This window comes from Acanthisitta chloris, unplaced genomic scaffold (assembly GCF_000695815.1).
Source record: "Acanthisitta chloris isolate BGI_N310 unplaced genomic scaffold, ASM69581v1 scaffold5836, whole genome shotgun sequence".
NCBI classification, from domain to species: domain Eukaryota; kingdom Metazoa; phylum Chordata; class Aves; order Passeriformes; family Acanthisittidae; genus Acanthisitta; species Acanthisitta chloris.
The window spans coordinates 82249-103179 of NW_008678619.1; the positions used below are offsets into that span (position 1 = coordinate 82249).

Here is a 20931-nt window from a genome sequence, read left to right on the forward strand (position 1 = left end):
TCCAGATGTCCCCCCTTCCTCCTTCTTCCTCCCACCTTATATACTGAGCATGATGTCATATAGTATGGAATATCCCTTTGGTCAGTTTGGGTCACCTGTCCCAGCTGTGTCTCCTCCCAATCTCCCATGCACCCCCAACTTCCTTGCCAGTGTGGCAGTAGGGAACATAGTAAAGAATTTGGCTCTGTGTGAGCTCTGCTCAGCAATAACAAAAACATCTCTGCATTATCAACTCTGTGTTCAGCACAAAACCCAAACATAGCCCCATACTAGCCAATGTGAAAAGAGTTAACTCTACTTCAGCCCAAACCAGTGCAGTGAGTCACAGCTCTCAGCTGCAGCTGGGGAGCATGCTTGGACGTGGGCTTCAAGGAGGGCAGGATAAGAGAAGGAACACATCCCTCTGAGGAAGATGGAGCCTCTCTCCCACCTACCCAGATCTCACATCTGTGTGTAGTGACCTACTGTGGGGTGGCAAAGAAGCTCTTTCAGAGCCATGCGGGAGAGCTGTGGCTGGGGACCTCAGCTGATTGAGCTTTATATTGAGTGTGGCAAGTGAGATGCATCTGCTTCCTGGAGACTGGAAGGGGCAGGGCTGAGTGCCACTGCGCCAGCTTGAGCATCACTGTGCTCCTTCTTCCGGGGAAGGTGTCTTCAGAGAGCCAGGAAAGACGGCTGCCTGGTCACTTGTGCCACTTCAGCTTCCAGAGCAGTTGGAGAGAACCCAAGAATATGCTATTGAGCTTTAGTTAATCTCCTGAACCAAAACTAGTCCTTAGTGAGTACAATATAAAATCTTGCTGTTCCTTTTGCAGCTGTTGATCCACATGCCTGACCTGCTGTATTAGTTTCGTCATTAATCAGCATGATTTCCACTGCTGACTGCCATCATGCACAGCCACTCTGCACTAACCACTACCCTTCTATGGCATAAGTTCTTGCTCTGATGTGGGCTGTGAAGGTGTTAGTGCAACCGTGAGCTGCACAGTTTCCTCTGGAGTGGATGAGCTGAGGCATCTCCTTACTGACTTTTGTCATTGCTCCCAGCTGTCAGATCTCTGTTCATCCCCCTTGCAATGTGCGACTGATTATTAAGAGCCTTTTACAGAGGGCAAACTGAGCTTCAGAGAGCTCGAGTGGCTTGCTTAAGGTTACAGGGTAAGCACAGAAAAAGATAGCAGCCAGCTCTTCAGTCCCTTCACTTCCGGGCATCTGGGGAGAAAGCATCTGTGCTCTGCACAGCTGCTGCAGCTGCTTAGGGCAAGTTTGCACTGTGAAACACAGCTATGTGTTGCTTGTGCTGGCATAGGCTTGCAGTGGTAAATCCACACAGTGTAGAGCAGTGCCACAGGGATGCATCGGCATGGCATGGTTCAAGGCAGCTGTGTAAGCCTGGCAAGCTGCCTTGGCTCTCAGCTTAGCCCTGCTGGACTAATATGGGTAGATGGCATCTGGACTGTAACTGGGTTGGTGTCCCCATTTCATCTACCCCCACCCTGGTGCTTCCACTCGAAGGTTACACAGACCAGACCACCTTGGTCCTGTCCACACCTTCTATGCAGACCAGCTCACTCTCTCCCTTAGCCTGTTAGAAACATATTGCTGCAACATGAGAAACCTGCCAGCAGCATGATCTGTCTGATCAGTGGCTTCCTTTCACCTTCTGAGCACCATGACCATGAGGGACCTGCCAGCTTCACCCTCTTCCACCTCTCTCCAGTGTGCCCTTCCAATTTGGCTTCTACTTTCTTTGCCTCATTCAACCCCTTGGCAAGGTCAGTGCTGCTTCTTTTGTCATAAAACAGGATTGCATAATCTCTACATTGGTTGATTTTCTTGCTGTGCATAGCTGCTTCTTTATTCCTCTCTCCCTTGACAGTGCTTGGTGATTCATGGATAGTTCTTTCTCCATATTCACTGGTACTTTCTTGGTCCATTTGTTGTTTTTGTAATAGGTCATGCACATTCAAACTGTATTAGCAATTACATACAGAAAATAACAGTGATTAAATTTTTAGCTTGTGAAGCCAAACTTGGAAATGCTGGTCTTGTTTCCCAGGCCATCTTAATTCTGCTCCTTCAAGTTTCTTTGCAGTACAAGGATTGAGAGAGGAACCCCATGGAGAGAGTTGCATGAACTTATTAATTAAAACTTGAATCAGAATGTCCACACACAAGTGGGAAGGAAGAAAGGCTGAAAAGGAAACCATAAACCTGCCATTTCCCAATACTTCAACCTAAATAAAGTGCCTGTAATGTAGTTTGCTTTATGGTTTAGTGGTGGTTTTTTTATGTATTATGGGTTGTGTTTTGTTTTGTTGTTTATAAGGGGAAAACCCAAAATCTTTTCTGTGAAAATGTATTGTTCGTTCTTATGCATGCTGAGCCTTCAGAACTGAGTCTGACTGTTCAATCCAGTGACTAACCTGTTGTTTCACAGACAGTCATGAAAGCTCAAATTGGTTTGCCTTTCTTTTGCATATTGAATAGTGGACTGCAGGTGACCTTTTCACAGCGAGGCACATTTAAACAGATAGAGGAGAACCTGAATGGTTTGTCTACATTTAGTGGGCAGCTTGATAGGACTTTTGCCTTTCTCTTGTTCTGCCAAAGCTAAGGTGTTTGTTGTACTTAACTGTGGTACTGGTTGGAATGTCTCAAATGATTTACCAAGTTGATGGGTTTAGCTCTTAAAATGTTCATGCTTAGATGCTGTTTGGACTGTCTGCCAGAATTTATACAAGAAAGTGACAGAAAAGAAATTATGATTATTCAGCAGTTTATAATGCAGTTAAGAGCGAATTAAATTTGATGGGCCAAAGTGAAAATCATGTCCTTAGCCTCAGGGGTTTTTCCCCACTGACTTTCAAATGCCTGTTGCAAAACATGGAGATGTTGGCTTTTCTCAGGGAACTGGCCTGAAGACTCTTGTAATTGAAAGTGTCAGAGAACCTAATTACAGGCTTACTACTTACTCCCCATATAACAGAGGTAGCTACACGGTACACAAACATTTAAATAAACAAATGAAGTCATCCAGTTAATTCTAGACTGACAAAAGTTATTCCACGTGTGGACTTACATGTATCACAGAAGACTTTTTGCAGCCTGATGAGAGCTTTAGCTTTATCGTATCTCTCCAAGACTGCCTCTGTCATGCTTGTTCTCCTCCTTTTAGGCTTCAGAAAAGAAATGGCACAAGATCTATTTTGTGTTGACACGTTTAGGCATCAAATGACAGATATATCTTTGAAAAACAGGTGTTTCTGAGGTCCATCAGGGCTGAGAGAAGGGCAGAATTTATCTAAGGCCATGCTCCCAAGAAAGCAGTCCTTGGCTTAACTCTTCTTTGCTAGCTGAGGTTGGCAAATACATAGCTTCCTGTCTCCTTTCCAAACCACTGATTTCAAGGTTACCTCTCGCTCTCTCCATGCTTATGTCTGATTGTGCTCCTTTTGCACAGAGATGCCTTGCAGCCCAGATGGCCTCAGCTGGGCCCTTGGCAGTTCTGCAGTTCTAAGTTCCTGCCCTTGGCAGTTCCATACCCAGATTGGCTTAGGATAACTGCTGCTGAGGGTACCTCTGTGTGTGCATGTGTGAATGTGTATGTGTGTGTGTACACCTGTGTATGGGATGGCAAAGGAGAAAAATCTTCAGCAGAGCCACTCCCTGATGCTTACAGAGCACTCTCTGGCTACAGCCAACATGGCAGCAATGTACGTGTGTGCCAGCTGTCCTGCTGGTAGGCTCCATCCAAGGGCTGGGTCTTCTCTGTAAGATGTAGGTAGAGCTGGCAGGTCTTGTCTAATGCTCTACCCAAACTTGGCAGAGTGCTGTGGTTTTCAAGCAAAGCCCAGTGCTTGGCTGTAGCAGTGAGTCAGGAGAGGGTCCTGAAGCTCATGGGTTCTCTTTCGGAAGTCCTTATCCATCAGAAAGCCTGAAGCTTGAGCTTCGAAGGCAAGATTCTCCAGCTGGGGAGTACAGCCCACACTGGCTTCTGTGAGGCCCCATCTGGCCTGGCAGTCTTTCCTGTATGAGAGGTTGATCTACAGCTGCACAGGCAGAAGTACCCTGACAATGATCACTGGTGATGGAGATGTGCAGTGCTGACACTGTGGCTTGGGCCAGCACTTCATTTCAGGACAGAGGTGAAGCCATTGTTTGAACACTGTTGGGATGGAGGCAAATGACCCAGCCCATATCTAAGTCAGCAGGAGCTGAGATGGAGGGAAATCACACTGCAAGTTACTCCTCCATCCCTGCAGGTTTCTCCACTGCTTGCACTGGTCTCACTCCTGCTGGCACAGAGGCAGCAGAGTAAAGACATGATGGAGGCAGTGGTTAGGACGCAGGTCTGTGCAGTGAGGACTGTGTCCATGGGTACACAGCAGTGATGGGAGGCAGGACTGTGGGTGAATGGGAAGTGGGCTGTTCATGAGCTGGAGCATGAGGGTCCACCACAGGTGAGGCAGGGGCTGTCTGCTGCCTCTGCTTTCCCCCACCTTTATCCCCTGCCCCCTGTTGAGAGCACCGGAGTGGATAAAAGAAAGAAGGGAGAAACTGAGTTAGGGCATGAGGGTATCTACATGTATTCTCCATAGAGACATGTAAGGTAGACTGTGGATAAGAAAAGGTGTGAGGATGCAGAGAGCAGCCCCCTAAACCACATGCAGGGCACAGGAAAAACAGCAAGGGTGTCCCTGGTTGCCCCTGTTGCACAGCTTTTCTTCCCATCCAGTCCCTTTGCAAAGCCATGTGAAGAGAACTAGCAGAGAACCACAGTGCAGGGCAGACCTATTATTTCTACTGAGTCTGGAGATGTGGTGAAAACTTGGGGCAGTGGTTCAGTTGGCTACCCTTTGGGATGGCCCTGGTGGACTGCATGAGACCCTCGGCCATGTGCCAGGTTGAGGAGGACTGCAGATAAGCACCATGAAGATGTAGGGGTGGTGGGTCTGGCTGTGGCTATGCCAGTGTTAATCCAGAGCCAAGACCTGAAAAAAAGGGTGTGCTGTAGATGGGGACAGCATATGCAATCATCTGTCCAGTGCTCTCAGTGGTGGAAAAGGAAAGAAACAGGGATGTGCAGCTTTGTAACTTCTTTTCCCTGGAATCTAGCTCCCAACATGTGCAGTATTTCCTCCAGAAGAGGTGTGATCCTCCCCTTCCCACCAGTGAGCCGAGCATCTCTCTGCAGAGGGGTGTATGGGCAGCCCTGCCAGTGCTGCTCTTGGCTGGCATGCATCTCTGCACGGGGGCAATGTGGGGCTGCCAGGTAGAGGGCAGGGGCTCTGGCTGCTGTATGCAGGATGTGGAGGTGTTTCACCTGCTTTGACACATCCTGGTGAAAGTTAAAGGATCTCTTTGATATTCTCGGAGATGCTTTTCAAAGCAGTGCCTTTGGTCTTGCTTGCATAGCTCAGAAAACAGTGAGGTCTAGGAAAATCACCCCCTCTCTTTTCATGTTATCTCCTCTCCTAACCCTGCTGGGGCCATCTTCAACATTTAGCTTTTCTCAGCACAAGGAAGCGGCTTTGGCCTTTTTCTGCATCTGCATTTTTAAACATTCCTTTAGCCTCAGGTCCCAAGCGATGCTGGGAGAGATATTTGCTCTGTGTAAAGAGTTGGTATCACTACACTCGTGTCAGTGTTTTGTACACTGCTGTACTGGACCCACTTACCAGCTGAAGCTCTAAACCATTTCCCAAACTGCAGTGTGAGTTGTCAAGCCCATCCCTCCCTCTGTGTAACATGTTTTAGGTAGGGGGAGGGAGGGAGAGGAAAGTCTGAGTGAAAGAATGAAAGCTCAGCAAAATCAAACCCAAACCCAGAACTCAACAGGGAAAGCCAAGGGGAAAAATCATTAGATAAAACATTACATGCATGGACACGTACTGGATGCAGACACACACCTGCACAATGCAGATGCACTCCTAGAGACCGCAAAGTGCTTACATAAATCATTTAGATGCCTATACATGCACAGAAAAATACATTTTTAAATCCTTTGTGACTCCTGAACCCCCTGTGACACAAAACATGCAATTTTACCAGTATCCCTGCTACATTTTCCCCTGCCCTGCAGTTCTGCAGAGGCGAGCTGTAGAGATGCTCAAGGTGAAAACTTCTTTCACCTTAGATGAACAATGAGAGGGCCAGTATAAGCTCCCTGGCTTTAGATTTTATTTCCCAGACCAGAATCAGAATAGCGGTGTTGCTGGATTTTAGGACATTGTATTAAGCTTCCCTGTCCTCACATAGAGTGATTTCAGAAGGGCATGATGGCTCTAAGGATGCAACATTGTTAAGAGCCTGAGTCAGGTGCTGTCACTGCCTGTTAGCTGGAGGTGGGTTATATTGGGTGGTAGTGAGTCTTAAATGTTTGTAGAGATATAAATTTTGTTCAAATTCTTCTTCCCAAGTCTGAACACCTGATTTGCCCCTGCTAGAAGCTTAGAGTTACATTCTCCAGCCTACTCAGATCACAGTCCCCACTACCATGAACAGCTTCCTCTAACCTCTTCTGTCATGTCTCCTAATTATGCCTGTGCTGATTGCAGCCTCCATTTCCATAAATCATGGTTATGTATATATCAGGTAGCACTGAGGTCCTTGAAAATATGTGTTGCCCTGGAGACCATGCTGCTCCTGCATGAGCCAGCCTTGCCTGGATGAACCAGTTCCTGGGCTACCAAGTTAATGCTGCCACCAAGAACACCACCATCTCCCAGATGGAGCTATCATGTGATCATGGCCAGTTTTATGCCTGCATTGAACTCTTTCTACCTTCTGGTTTGGAGGAATGATTTACCAAGACAAACTCTTCAGCATTCTCACAGCTCTGACCTTTTTCTGACACCAGTGGAGCTCCATAGTTCACTGATTTTGCAGAAGTTAGAAGCGCTCAAAGTATAACTCATTAACCTTCTCAGGCTAATCATGGCAGGGGACAGGACCTCAGCCACTGCAAAAAGCATATAAATGCACCAGGAAATAAATGTTTCAGCAAAAATGGCAAGAGCTGTGTAAATGCCAGACCTCAGTGAGCTGAGGAACTGTGTCTCTGCGAAGAGCTTTTATTCCCAGAATGAGTTATAAAGAGCAAGTACCTCACCCTGTCTGTATTCTAAGCTTAGCCTCTCTCTTTCTGGCATATGCTAGGTGCTGTATAAATATAGAGGAGAGAAAATTGCACCATCTCCTGCAGCCTAAATTTTTAATTGAAAGGCTATTAGAAGCAATTCCTGCTTCTGCAGGTGCAGTCAAGAAAGCAGCCTTCCCCAGGTGGTTGTGGAAGGTGAACTTGAGGTTCAGGAAGGAATGTTGTTTTTGTGTTAATTTATTTTGCATGTGGAGCATTCACAACCATTTCTTGTCTGCTTTGGATGATGTGGCTAATTAATCACCTTAAGTGTCTGTAAACAGGAGATTTTTGCTCTCTGTGGCATTTCTTCTCCACCTGCTATAGACCAGCCTATGTAAGGATACAGACCTGTAGCATCACAGGAATGGTACTTTTGGTAATGGGTATGATGTCAGCACTGTAAGTGTGAGAGTCATAACCTAACCAACCTGCGTGAAGGCCAAGAGGAATGCTTTATTCTCAGGGCACTGGAGAAGGTTTTACTACTGAATGAGGGAAGTATGAGCCAAGGAGTTGGAGATATCAATAATATGAGTCCTTGTCTTTATGTGGTTATCCGGGGGCAAAGATACAATGATTAAGACTGAGTTTTAACATCTGCAGACTGAAAAATAAAGAAGCAAAGGCTTTCCACAGATGAATTCCTCCTCTTGCTTCTCCTTACTTAAAGTCACTGGACTGGAAAGGCTCATCTGGTCCCATCCCTATGCTGTAGGCAGCAAATTCCTATAGCCCTATGCAGACCAGTTGTGCTTCTTGACCCCATTTTTGTTGTTTTTACAGCCCAGTTTGAGCAGCTGTTCCAGAACTTCCCTCCTCTGATGGTTAAAATCTGTCTTATTTTCAAGGCAAATTTCCTCACAACCAGTTGTTCTTGTACCAGCATTATTTTTCCTGCTTAAAAATCACTTTCCTTCCTCTCTTGTGTATCTATCCCCCCTTTATTTATACAGCGCAATCATATCCCCTCTTGGCTTTCATTTATCTAGGTTAAACAAGCTTTTAAATCTCTTTCTTTAAGACAGGCTCTCTGTTCCCCTAATCGCTCAATCCAAGGTTGTTTCTGATAACTAGCTTTTCTGTAAGGTTCCTCATTGCTTTGCCCAAACTGAGTGTAAAACATCATGACCTATTGCCTGTTGAGTAATTTTGGGGTGAAGAAATGTGTCAACTATCAGATCCAGAAAAAATGACATCAGAATGCTTCAGTTAAAATGTGTATTTGTTCTCTACCTTATCTCTATGAAGCTAAAGACTTCCCTAATGACTTAGTTCCTGATATAATTTCTCTTTAGTAATGTTAATGACATCTCTATCCAGACTGAAAGCCAAGCCTGTGGAGCTACAGTAGATTTCTGTAGTTCAGTCCTGGTAGAATATCTTGCACCAGCCTTCCAAAAGCTATCTCAATCCAAAATGATTCCACTTTATTTATGCATGGTTTATTTCTTCACAATCTACTGAAGCATTAAGGTTGCAACAGCATCCCCCAGGTCCACCTTTATTTTATGTACCCTGAACAGTGCCTACTTCCATTGGCAGTGTCCCACTTATAATTGCTATTTCTATGGTCCTTCTGTTACTTCTACAGTAGCCCTTTTCAGGTCCTGCCCAGTTGTTCTGGTTTCCCCTTGTCCTCATTCAGGATCTGTACCAACTGCACTGACAAGACTCTTATTTCTCCCTGGACTCTCCCTGCTTCCCAGAGGGTTTAGGTATGCTTCTCCATCAGCTCTATTACCAATAATAGTCCTATTTTCTGCCCCTTGCCCAACATTCTACCTTTACCTTTTCTATATTTGATCTACTTTTCATATATTAAAATCAGGTGTAAAAGTTATGTAAGATTTTCCCACTTAACTATCTGACATGAGATATTAAAGACAGGGAGCCTTCACATTTATGCCATTCACAGATACATGCTGTATTTATGCCCTCACCTAACTCTAGACACATGTATGTGTCTCCTCATTTCCACAGTATTTGTGAGCCTCATGGCCTTTTCTGTGTTTATCTACCCATTGCACCCCAGAGGTGAGAACATGCCACTATCTCAATTTTACACAATATAGAGTGGAGACAGAAGGGTGCAGATCAGGTTACAGAGGTCCTTGTTGGAATAAAGAATTTCTGCCTTCTAATCCATGCTCTGTGGACAACACACAAGCTTTAGTGCTTCCCCACTAGAATGAACAAACACCTCAGCTCCTGGAGGGTAAAACAAACCCAACATAAAAAACGCCCATAATAAGGGAAGAAACATTGAACTTTTGGGGAAATGCAGAAAGCAGTTCAAGTCCTAAGTGAGTTTGGAATGGTCTTTCTTTTATTCTGCAAATGAAACCAAATCCCTTTTTTCCCCCTTTATATTTCTTCTATAGCAGAGGTGTCAGGAATTGAGGTAAGACTGTAAATGAAAAGGGAATGATGCAGGATATGGTGCAAATAGGACCCTGAAGGAAATAATAACTATCAAAAGACTTTGCCTACACATAGTTCTCCTCCAGCCTGTTGGAAACCAAGCACCTGAAGGCTCAGGCTTTCTCCTGAACCTTCACCCCAAATATGAATGCAGTGCCACCGAGTATCTTGCTTAAGAAATGTATCTGAACATTTATGGTTTAGTCCAGAAGTGTATTCTGCTGCCTAGTCCTTGAAAGGCAAATTTCTAGGAAGAGTCATTTTTCCATTTGTTGACATTAGTTAGAGGTTTCTCCAGATGCTCTTGTGTTTTGAAGTCCTACCTTGGAAGAACTCAGGGATTGACTTCTGCCTTTGCTGGAACAGACAATTTTGGAGATTCATGGGAGTAGCTTGTATTTGTCCATACTACGCATCTGGGTAAGGATTTTGTAGCTGGTGAGAGTGGGAGCTGGTCATTTGAACAGGTGGCTGCTTTTGCCAGTGTAGCTTATAAGATAGTCACTGAATGAAACTACCAGTTCCTCTGTGTTATAAATATCTTACTGACCTGATAACACTGAAAAGAGCACCTGTAGGAGAATGAGGAAATATACTTCCCTGGTATAAATTGCAACAAGATTTAGGTTAGACCTCAGAAAAAAAAAGCCACCCTTCTTTATGGGGAGGATAGTTAAGCGCAGGAATAGAGTGCTTGCAGAGACAGTGGGCTCTGTCAGTGTAAGGACAGGTTAGACAAACATCTGCCACAAATGGCTGTTACAAGCTCTAGCTTCCCTTGGGAGGAGAGAAAAGCTTCTGTTAAGAATTAATTTCAGGGAACTAATGTGATACACCTTTCATTAAAGATGTGCATTAACATATGCAGAACTCTTTTATTCTGGCTGCATTATAGTGTGGTTAAGGCAATTTGCCAGCCTGCTGGAAGTCTTTCAGAAGGCTCCCACTTGTTTTCTCCTTGCATAGGCAATCTCACCTTTTGTCTGCATGGGATTACTTATATACTTAGGCAAATAAATAGCATATATGATTAACTTTTTGTTCTACAACAGCTCTCACTTTCTTTTTTGCAAATGTTTTGGACTTCTACTTCCAACAGCTTATTATCCAAAGTAGGACCTTATATTTAAGGTAAAATTTAGCTGTTCCAAATTCATCCCCAAACCAAAGTGACTTTACTTTCCTGATAAAAACAGACGTGATGCAGACAGATCAAGGGGAAGTTAAGGTGAAATTCTGGCTCTTAGGAGCTGTCTCCTGGCATAAAGGAACATACATAGAGACTGGACAATATGAATACTTTTGCTGATTCTGTGGCCCTCCAGGGCTCCTAGTGGAAGTTTGGATGACTAGGCTCTGATCCGAGAACACCCAATGGGTCTTGAAACTGCAGGCTGACCAATATGTAGGTTGCCTGGGATGGTTTATTTTTCCTCTTTTTGCTGAGGCAAGCACTGAGCAAAACCTAAGTAATAACAGTCCACAGGCTGTTAATACAAAATACCCTGAGACTTCAGAAGTGCCTTGCTCTGCTCTGCACAGCTTGGTAGATTCTATATTCTTTGAGAGTAGGCATCATTACCTGGACAAATCTGTGATATTTAATTCTGCTAACCTCTGTCACCACAGTGAATTGCTCCTTCCCTCTCATGGTAGATTACCTAGCATATGATACAGATTTGTGTTTTCTTTCTCTTGCATTGTCTCCATCCTCAGCACGTGTGGTGTTTCTTATTATCCTTACTCCCCTTGCTCACATGTTGCTTAAGCCGATCCTTCTTTAACTACATGCATACACACTGGACATTTGCATGCAAAGATGTCTGCCCCCTTTTAATTCACAAAGCTTTTCTGATTTTTCTTAGTCATATCTGTACGTGTCTGCAGGTATATGGCATGTCTGATTGTTCAGGTTAGCAGTGAAACATAGCACTTGCATGTGTTCTTGAGACACTCTGTAGTTGACTTGAAAATTTAGGTTAGAACACCTCCATACATCCTGCTTTTCTTCCTCTTTGGACAATTTAGAATTATTTTATTCGGGTGATAAGGAAAGGATGTGTACTATTTTCAGGTTAGGTGATTCAGTGCACAGAAGTCTGTGTCAAGACTGTCATTGTTATCCTAATTTCATAATGTTGTCTATGTAGTACAACACTGTGAAACGTGCCTGGCACACGGCCTTATGAGCTCCCCTTTCTGTCCCAGAGAACTTCTGTGCAATTATGGGTTGGGTTTGCCTATCTGATCTAATTTATCACTTAGGGGGTTATATCATGCCAGTTAACTGAGATACCTAAGTGCTGCTGAGATTCTGCAAGATGTCTCTTTCATCAGCTACTTACTTCTATGATAAGTAAATGTTACTGAGCTGAAATCTGGGCTGTTCTCAGCAGCATCTTAATCACTGGTCCCTACTGAGCTCTGTGTGTGTAGTTATTCTGCTTGTCTGGTGGCTTCACTGAACTGCTTTTGGGGATTTAAGCTCAGTTTCTTTAGAGCTAAAGTGGCACTGCAAAAGTCTCTGGCTCAGATGATGATAAATTGACCTGCTTGGTCAATGAGTAGGAAGTCCAGGGCTGAGCAGACCCTGGGTGAGCATGTGAGTATATGCCCTTTACTCCCTTGGAAATTTGCTCTCCACGTCCAGGCTTAGATATTAGCATGAGTACAGACCATCTGCTGACCTAGACAACTACCTCTCTTTTGTGGAGAAAAAGTGGCCACCAGTTCTTAGGACTCTCAGTTTGCCAGCTTTAACCTGATGCTCAAAAAAACCCCAAAAAACCCAAACCAAACCCCCCTCCCCCCCCAAAACAAAACCAAAATAAAAAGAGGAAAAACAAAGGAACATAGCTGCATGCCCTACTTGGTGGTCCAAGCTCTGTGACTCCATGAGTGGAGGGAACATTAGGGGCAAACTCTTCTTGAGAAGGTAAGAACAGCTGCCCAGCCACATCACGCACCTTCTTACAAAACCCCTTTGCCTTACAAAACCCTAACCCTAACCCTAACCCTAACCCTAACCCTAACCCTAACCCTAACCCTGAAGTGCTGTGTTCATGCTGCAGGGATGGATGGGGAAGCTGCTGTCTCTGGGTGATTTCTTCTGCCTTTCTTCTCCCTCCACAAGCCCCCGGAGTGGATTTTTCTTTTATGGCCAGATGAAATGTTTGTTTGTTTTGAAGGTGACAAGTGTTTTATGTGAATTCTAGCTGCTCTCAAATGCCAAACTCCAGCTGGGCTTTGAGTTTCAAAGATTAACCGCTGACACCTAATAAGCCTTTAATAAGTGCTTCTCCCTCCCATCCTGTCATTTAAATAAATAAATGACTGAAATTTGGGGGTGGTGGGAGGGGTGTTGGATTGCAGTGGAATGAAACTTTTCTGTTTACCCACCAAGCAGGTACACCACTAAGAGCAGTCATGCAAATTTCCCACACACCCACACTTCTTCTGCCATGAAGGCAACATATCTCAGTCCTGGCCTGGAGGGCTTGCTTTGGGGATCATGCAGGAAAGTTCCTTCTAAACCCCAGTTAGTTTCTTGCCCTCTCAGCTTCAGCTGGCAGCCAAGGTGCTAATTAGTGTCAACTGTGATGAGAGGAGAGGGAATTGAGAACAAAGGCGAGACTTTATAGTTGGAAGTGTAGTTGATGTTCAGTTTTTTTCTATTCCTGAAATGGTGTACCATGGGCAGTGGGTGTGTTTACATGTATCATCTCTTCAAGGACTGGAGTGGCTTCAAAACAACTCTCATTTGTAGCAGTAGGTATAAAGCAACTGAGTCCCACCCCCATTTTTTGATTGCTGAAGATGTGATCTGTATTCACTTAGGAAAAGAAAAATTAGAAGTTCTCAAATTGCAATAGAAATTTATGAAAGTCATGAAAACTATGGAAAAATAGCGAGACTTAAGCAAAAAGATGCTCTTTGGGTTTAATTTTCCTGAGTCAGAAAGACAAAGAAATTCCTTGTTTCCAGCTAAGGTATGTAATCAAGTCATTGTGAAAGAACAAGAGCAGGTATTTCAGTAAAGCCTTAGCAGAGGATAACAAGAACTACTGTTAGCAAGCATTTCTGTGTTCTTCTCCTGTGAAGACACTCCTGAAAATGCAGAACATCTTCCTCTTCAATTGTCTGTCTCTTGGAAGCACTCAGTCCTGACTAAGAATGGGCAGCCTTTTTCCAGAAGAAGGAGTTATTTCTGGCCAAACTCAAGTTTGGCTAAAATGAATTTTGAAAAAAAAAAGTTCTGTTTTAACTTTTTCAAGTGAAGTATTTTAACTTCCAAGTTTCAAAATTACATTTGTTTCAGCATTTGTATATACCTCTTCTCTCTTAGCAGGAAAAAAATTTCATGTTTATTGTGGCTAGTAGACCAAAGCCAGCATTTCAGGAGACAACAAGCTCTGTTCTTGTTGTTTGGCTGAGAAAGATGAAAGACATCATGTCTGTTTCACCATGGTTATAGTATTCCCATGGTTATCTGCTCACTCTCCCAGAGGGTGAGATCATCATAGAGATGAGACAACCCAGGCATCTTTCTTGTTCTCTACTTCCCCCTCATTTGAACCATCTTACTTAAACCTCTGCAGAAATATCCTCATCTTACATGAGCCATGAGCTTGGGTACTCCAGAGTGGTCCTCCTACCCAGTCCTGCAGTAGCTGTGGTTGATGCAAAGGGATGAGACAACGAGAAGTCTATCTTCTGTGGTTTGTGTCTCCACAGGTGGGGAAATGGAAGGAAAAAAAGTTGCAGATGAAGTATTATGTGTGGCCACGCTTTGAGCTGTATCCTGACTCTGAGGAACGTGAGGATGATCACCTGAGTATTGTGACTTTGGAAGAGGCACCATTTGTCATTGTGGAGAACGTGGATCCCCTAAGTGGCACCTGCATGAGGAACACGGTCCCTTGCCAAAAACGCATCGTGACTGAGTATGCACCCCTGGGTTTTTCTCCTCCTATTGGGCTCACCCTTCTCAGCAGAATGTAGAGTGCCTGTTGGGCCAATACCATCATAACCTGATAATCTTTTTTAGAAAAGTCACCTCCATTTGCCTAGCCTGGCCTGTATCCATTCATTACTGGCCCCTTAGGAGAAGTCATTGTAGTGTGTCCCTTCCCCCTCCAGCACAGATAGCACCAGTGAAATTGTCCACATTATATTGTGGGAGGGGGAATGCAAACTGACAACAGAAGGGAATTAAGGGAGTTTCCCCCAGTCTTTTAACCCATTATTGTTGTGATGGTTCAGGAACAAAACCGATGAGGAGCCAGATTACATGAAGAAATGTTGCAAGGGGTTCTGCATTGACATCCTCAAGAAAATCTCAAAGTCTGTCAAGTTCACCTATGACCTCTACTTGGTGACTAATGGAAAGCATGGGAAAAAGATCAATGGGACATGGAATGGAATGATTGGAGAGGTCAGCAACAAAGGGAGGGCATGGTGGGCTTCATGCCTGGGCTGGGTGACATGGGTCGGGTCTAGTCTCCCATCATTTTTGGGTCCCCATCCAGGACAGGGACAGAGATGACTCTAGAAATGGTTGGCCTGCATTCTTTCTTGGCATCGGGTGAATTAATCTGCTCTGATGCTCTGACAATGACTACCTTTCCTGTCTGACGATTAATTATTATTCTCTATATTCTCACAAGTTTGGCCTATACAGTCTAAGAAAGAGGGTGATATCTATGCACTGTATTGGCTGCAGCCTAGACTGTGGTTATATTGTATATAAGGTGCATAAAGAATGAAATAAGACCTTGCAGTGTTAGAGGGAGGAGAAAGCAAGGACAGAAAACTGAGATAAGATGTCTTCTCTGTGGATGATGTGTTTATCCTAAGACCTCTGTGGATTTGTTTTTTATACACATACCAGCTTTGAGGGGAAGATTAATGTCTATAGGTTTCCTGAAAGAAGAAGGTGTCCTGATGAAAGATTAGAAAGGAGGGATGTTACAAACAATATAGGGAATGGGATTACAGAAGTAAAAGGATTGTGTTGAAAGGCAGGAAGATGAGAAGAGGCTTGGCTATGGTGCTTGGGAGCTGCCTTGTGTCTGTGTGTGATCTCTTCCTTTCCTTCCTCCAGGTCGTCACCAAACGGGCCTATATGGCTGTGGGATCCCTCACCATTAATGAAGAGCGTTCAGAAGTGGTGGATTTCTCTGTGCCCTTCATTGAGACAGGAATCAGTGTCATGGTGTCACGTAGCAATGGAACTGTCTCACCTTCTGCCTTCTTAGGTATTGTTTCAATCTAAAATTAAAACTTTACCCAGTGTTCATCAAAAAAATAGGTGAAGGTTGCTTGTGATTCTTAGCCTTAAAGCTCCTTTTTGGGAGTACCTGTGGGACAGGTATATAAAAATATACTGTGATGTTTTAGTTCTAAATCCCAGGCAAGTAAAATCCAGGCAAGTGCAAACAGGCACTGCCTAGGAGTTCCAAGCCAAGGCATTTCTCAGCAACTGTATGCCTAATCCCAGAACAGAATGGGGTCACTCAAAGTTGTCACCTACACTGCAGCATGTGGTTTCCCAGCGACTCAACTAATAGCATGTTCAAGGAGTGTAGGCCAGAAGAAAATTGATACAAATTTTATAGCTGGTATACCATAGCACTTAGTGATAGCAGTTAGCAACAAATTATTACACTTTGAGAGACTTTATTCATAAAGACATTGTTAACTTGACCCTCCCTTGACAGAGCAACTGGTAGAAGTTAGAAATTTAATAGAACTTTTCAAGAAGAGTTGTGCCATCAGTTCTGTGCTGACACTGTGTCTTCCAATAAAGACATTTCTAATGTCCTTCAGCAGTGAAGGATGATAAGAGAATTCAGAAAAGATACTGCATTTCCCCAAGACATTCATGTCTTCCTAGTATCTACTCTTTGGCTTTATAAAATGCTTTATGATGCAGCAAACACAGTATATGAGTTATATAATTACTGTCTGCTCTCTGCCAGAGTCCTGAGTACATTTACAAATAGAAATTGTTTTACACGGGTAATGAAATTTTCCCAAACCTTTTTAAATAGGAGGTTCATGGCTACTCACTCTTCAGGAGTTTTTGCCTGTAGCCAAGTCCACCAATATGGCTATGGTATGTAAAACAAACCAAAAAAAGAATCCAAAATTTTAAACTGCAGTTTAACTGAGGTTGCAATATCAGCTATACTCTGGAGCAAAGTTCTGTTTCTTCGATCTGATTCAGTGTCATCTTTATCTGTTCAGGCTTGGAGAAGGATAACAAATCTAGTGTACCCATTGCTACAGGAATGGAGTAGCTGAAAAAACTACAATCATTATGACTGAACCTTAGAAATTTGGAGACGCTCTTTGGCTCAATAGCATCTTGAAAGTTGGATGCCTGTCTGAAACTCTGCCAGTTCTGCTTGATTTTCCCCACTCTCTCCAGATGGTGCTGGAGGACTTCCTGGGAACAATCTTTTATCAATGCATTTTATTTTATCAATTCATGCCACAATGGCTGCATGTAGTTCCAGATGGAGCCATGCGTCACAAATGTAACAGTAAGATGGAATGCAGTCATTACAGAGAGAGTTCTCCCTGTTCAAGAAGTTTTTCAGAATCAGGTCGAAGACTTTGTTTTAATTTTGGGTTTTTTCCCCATCCAGTTTGCCCCACACTGCAGTGAGCTGGAGAGCAAAGGAGGTGAGGTGTTATCAGGTCTTTCACCATGGTTTTCTCTTCCTCTCCAGAGCCTTTCAGTGCTGATGTATGGGTGATGATGTTTGTGATGCTGCTTATCATCTCTGCTGTGGCTGTCTTCGTCTTTGAGTACTTCAGCCCTGTGGGCTATAATCGGTGCCTTGCTGATGGCAGAGGTAAGGGAAGCCATCTCTTGCTATGATCCTCTCTTGTTTCCAATCCCAGTTTCTTTGTTGGGGTGTTTCCTTTGCCTTGAACACAGTATGACTCTAGCCCACTCTGAGCTTGGCATTCAGACTAAAGAGCGCAGGGATAGAGGTGGAGAAAAGGCTCTGAAAAGAGCAGATGGAAAATTTGCTTGGCCCAAGAGACGGAGCTGTATTGTCTTTTATGTCTAAAACATGTACCAGCTCCAACTGGTTTCTCATTGAGGCAAAATGGGCCCTGGTAGCCAGTGCTGGCAGGGCCTACAATGCTGCACATTCTGAGACAACCAGAAGGCTCAGCACTGTCAAACCATCCTTCAGTGCTAGGTCTCTCTGGATCTGCTGGCCTCCCAGCATAATGCTGTCTTCCAGACTGCACATCTGTCACCTGGCCATGTCCCTCCCCTACTTGGCTTTCTATCTTTCTAAGACAAACTGAGAAAGTGTGAAGCTCATTTTCTTGGGAGTGGGTGAAGAATTATTTTGCAAGGGCAGCAGAAAAGATGGGAACAAGTGAGTGATTCATGTCTGTGGTTCTGATCTTCAGGAGACAGCCTGATGAGTTAGAGAGGATAGACAGACAGCCTTAGAGACAGCCTGTTTTTCCTTATTGGCATGAAGACAATTAGCAAGTTGAGTCTTCTGTTATCTGCATATCTTCACCCCCTGGTGAATCAGCCTTTTAAACTTTTGTGGGTTTATTGGTCCATCCAGAATAGTGGGAGTGAGAGAGTCACTGGAAAATGCACTCATTTGCTCTCCAGTCTAGAGCTTTGAGTGAATTTATGCCATCAAATTAGAGAGGAATTAAAATAAAAAGTGTTAATGAGAATGCAGGCAGAACCACACACATGGAGAAGTGGAGAACTTGTCTCTTAACATGGAGCTGTGGAGGGCCTTTATGGCAACTTGTCATAACCCCATGGACACAAGTAAGTACAGTTAAACTTGGGAGTCTTTTGAGAGATATTAATACAGGTGTGGAACTGGAAGCAGTTCTTAGTACAGATGTGCAGTTGTGCACTTATTCAGTTGGCTGAACTGCAGCTGGAAGTATCAATATTTCTGACTAAATATGAACATTATGGCATGATCAGGCAGATTTTATACCTGACAGATGTAATGTGAAGATACAGAAATCAGCTGCAGAGACTGCAATGCTGTTTTTGTAATGAACATCCTGGCTAATGTTACTTTGGCTACACTTGAACTGTGACAGTATGCCCCTGCCTCCGGCACCTGCATTTTCTCTTTATGGACATCACGATTTTTCTCTCTAGGGTCAAGTGGACATACCCTGATCTTGTCCCTAAATAATGTTGGGTTGTTGTTTGCATACTCAAAGTTGGAGAACTCAGAAGGATTCTAGGTCCTTGATTTGAACTGGAATCTCCCATTATTCTATGATTCTATGATTACTGTCTTGGTTTTGCTGACAGAGTAACTGTGGAAGCACATGGAGTGATCAGTGGAGAGAGGAAGGCTTTAGGAGGGAACTTATCAAGATTTCCTTCTACCTTACAGTTCCCACTGACATTTTTCAGGCCTTTTGCCTCTGTGTCTTAAGGCACATTAGGTAGAGAGGGATAAAAAAATACCACTCCAGTGTGTAAAAAGACAAGGACTGCCAAAAGATGTTTCTTGTAGTAACTTTGTCTCCCTGGTATCAAGCAGCACCAGTTTTGGCAGGTGATGATTCTGCTCTGAACTGGGTGTGCAGTTCCCAGGGTGCAAAATTAGCCCCTTGCATTGTTCAGTTGTGTTTCAAGTAACACAGTTAGTGTTTTTGGATGATCTATACTGTTCACTGCTCAGGGTTTTGGAGAGGCGTGTCAAAGCTTTCTTGCCTTTTGCTACTCTGCTGGAGTCAACCCTAACCACAGACAGCAGAACTAGGCTCAAATCAGCCTACCCAAGGAGATAAAGCATGGGGTGCTGACCAGGTGGGCACCATGGGAGAACACTTGAACTGTGCCAGTGGGTTCTCATCCTAAGAGGATCTTATCAGTGTCTGAAGCAGGATCCTTGAGTAATTGCATCTGCGTTCTATCTATCAGCTCTTCTTGTGCTCACGTTGAGGAAATTATGGTTTAGGTTCCCACTAATAGAGCCAGCATATGCAGAGGGGATGAGACTGCTGGTAGACAGGCACGATTTCACAAGTTTTCAGACCTACTGCTTCATGAGCACACATGGCTTCTGGGGTATGAGTGAGCTTCTGTGCTGAAAAATGAATAAGGGGGAAATCGAAGCTTTTAAAACACTGGATGTGCTCCTGGATTTTCTGGGGTATAGCTGCAGATTTTCCTGAGGTAGACCAGAGTATATGTCACTGTTACATACCTTAGACACAACATGGGGAGAAGGAGCTATGTTCTTCTCTGGTTCATGTGTAACAGAGTGAGTAATGAAACACTCTTGCAGAAGCATTTGTAGAGCCCTGTTTCTCCAGATGATCCTCTTCCTTGCATCTGAACAAGTACAGTAAGAGCCATGTTTTACACAGGTGTATGCTGAGAGTTCAAGGACATCACTCTTGAAAAGCTAGAAATGAGGATAGAATGTTTTTCTGAGGTAACTCTATTTCTGGTGACAACACTTAAACCAAAATGAAATGTTTGGGCTTCTAGATACTCCAACCAAATACCCAAAAAAAATCTCTGAGACAGATAAATATGGAAACCTGAGGACATTTTTAAAAAATAATTTTTCAGGGTTACACTTTGCTGAGATATGGTGTCATGAAAATACTGGGGTGCAGCCGTGGGCATTCACCTCACAAGTGGGAATAGATACTGCTCCTAACTCTGAAGTCAAGATGTGTATGTGAATGGAAATGCAGACCACTTACTCTCAGATGCTCACTGTGGGATCGTGTTTCTCAATCACTCTAGAGCCAGGAGGTCCCTCTTTCACCATTGGCAAAGCTATCTGGTTGCTGTGGGGGCTGGTGTTCAACAACTCTGTGCCAGTACAGAATCCCAAGGGTACCACTAGCAAGATCATGGTGTCGGTGTGGGCCTTCTTCGCTGTCATCTTTCTGGCCAGCTACACTGCCAACCTGGCTGCCTTCATGATCCAAGAGGAATACGTGGACCAGGTGTCTGGCTTGAGCGACAAAAAGGTAATGGATCCACTCAAACCCTCAAAGCAGCCTTTTCCACGGAAGAGGCTGCTCTACCCTCTCTTCTTTGGTTTTACTGGGAAAGTATGCAGGTGTTTTCAGCATCATGTCATGTCTTTAGACCCTAGTTTGAATAGCACAACTGTTCTGCATTGGTATTCAGTTGTACTTTTACATGTTTTAAGCACTTCAGGAATGAATTAGAAACAGAACTGAAATGTGCTTGCTTGCATGATCCCAAACCACACCTTGACTGTCAGCAAGAAACAAATTAATGGAGCTTTGGAGACTGTGTGTATAATGGCTGTAACCTGTTTTATCAAAATGAAATAATTTGGCTGTGCAGGAAT

The 20931-nt window shown here is 43.9% G+C and overlaps 1 protein-coding gene across 1 annotated transcript in view; it reads left to right on the forward strand.

The window, feature by feature from the left end:
- GRIN2B (glutamate receptor, ionotropic, N-methyl D-aspartate 2B) overlaps positions 1-20931 on the forward strand; it is a gene marked incomplete at its 5' end in the record, with an annotated part of 118665 nt that overhangs the window by 74446 nt on the left and 23288 nt on the right. The window contains 5 exons of the mRNA XM_009076959.1: positions 14300-14508; positions 14828-14999; positions 15669-15822; positions 17302-17427; positions 20352-20581. Of these exons, the coding sequence (XP_009075207.1) occupies positions 14300-14508; positions 14828-14999; positions 15669-15822; positions 17302-17427; positions 20352-20581 (891 nt within the window). The remainder of the gene's footprint in view (positions 1-14299; positions 14509-14827; positions 15000-15668; positions 15823-17301; positions 17428-20351; positions 20582-20931) is intronic.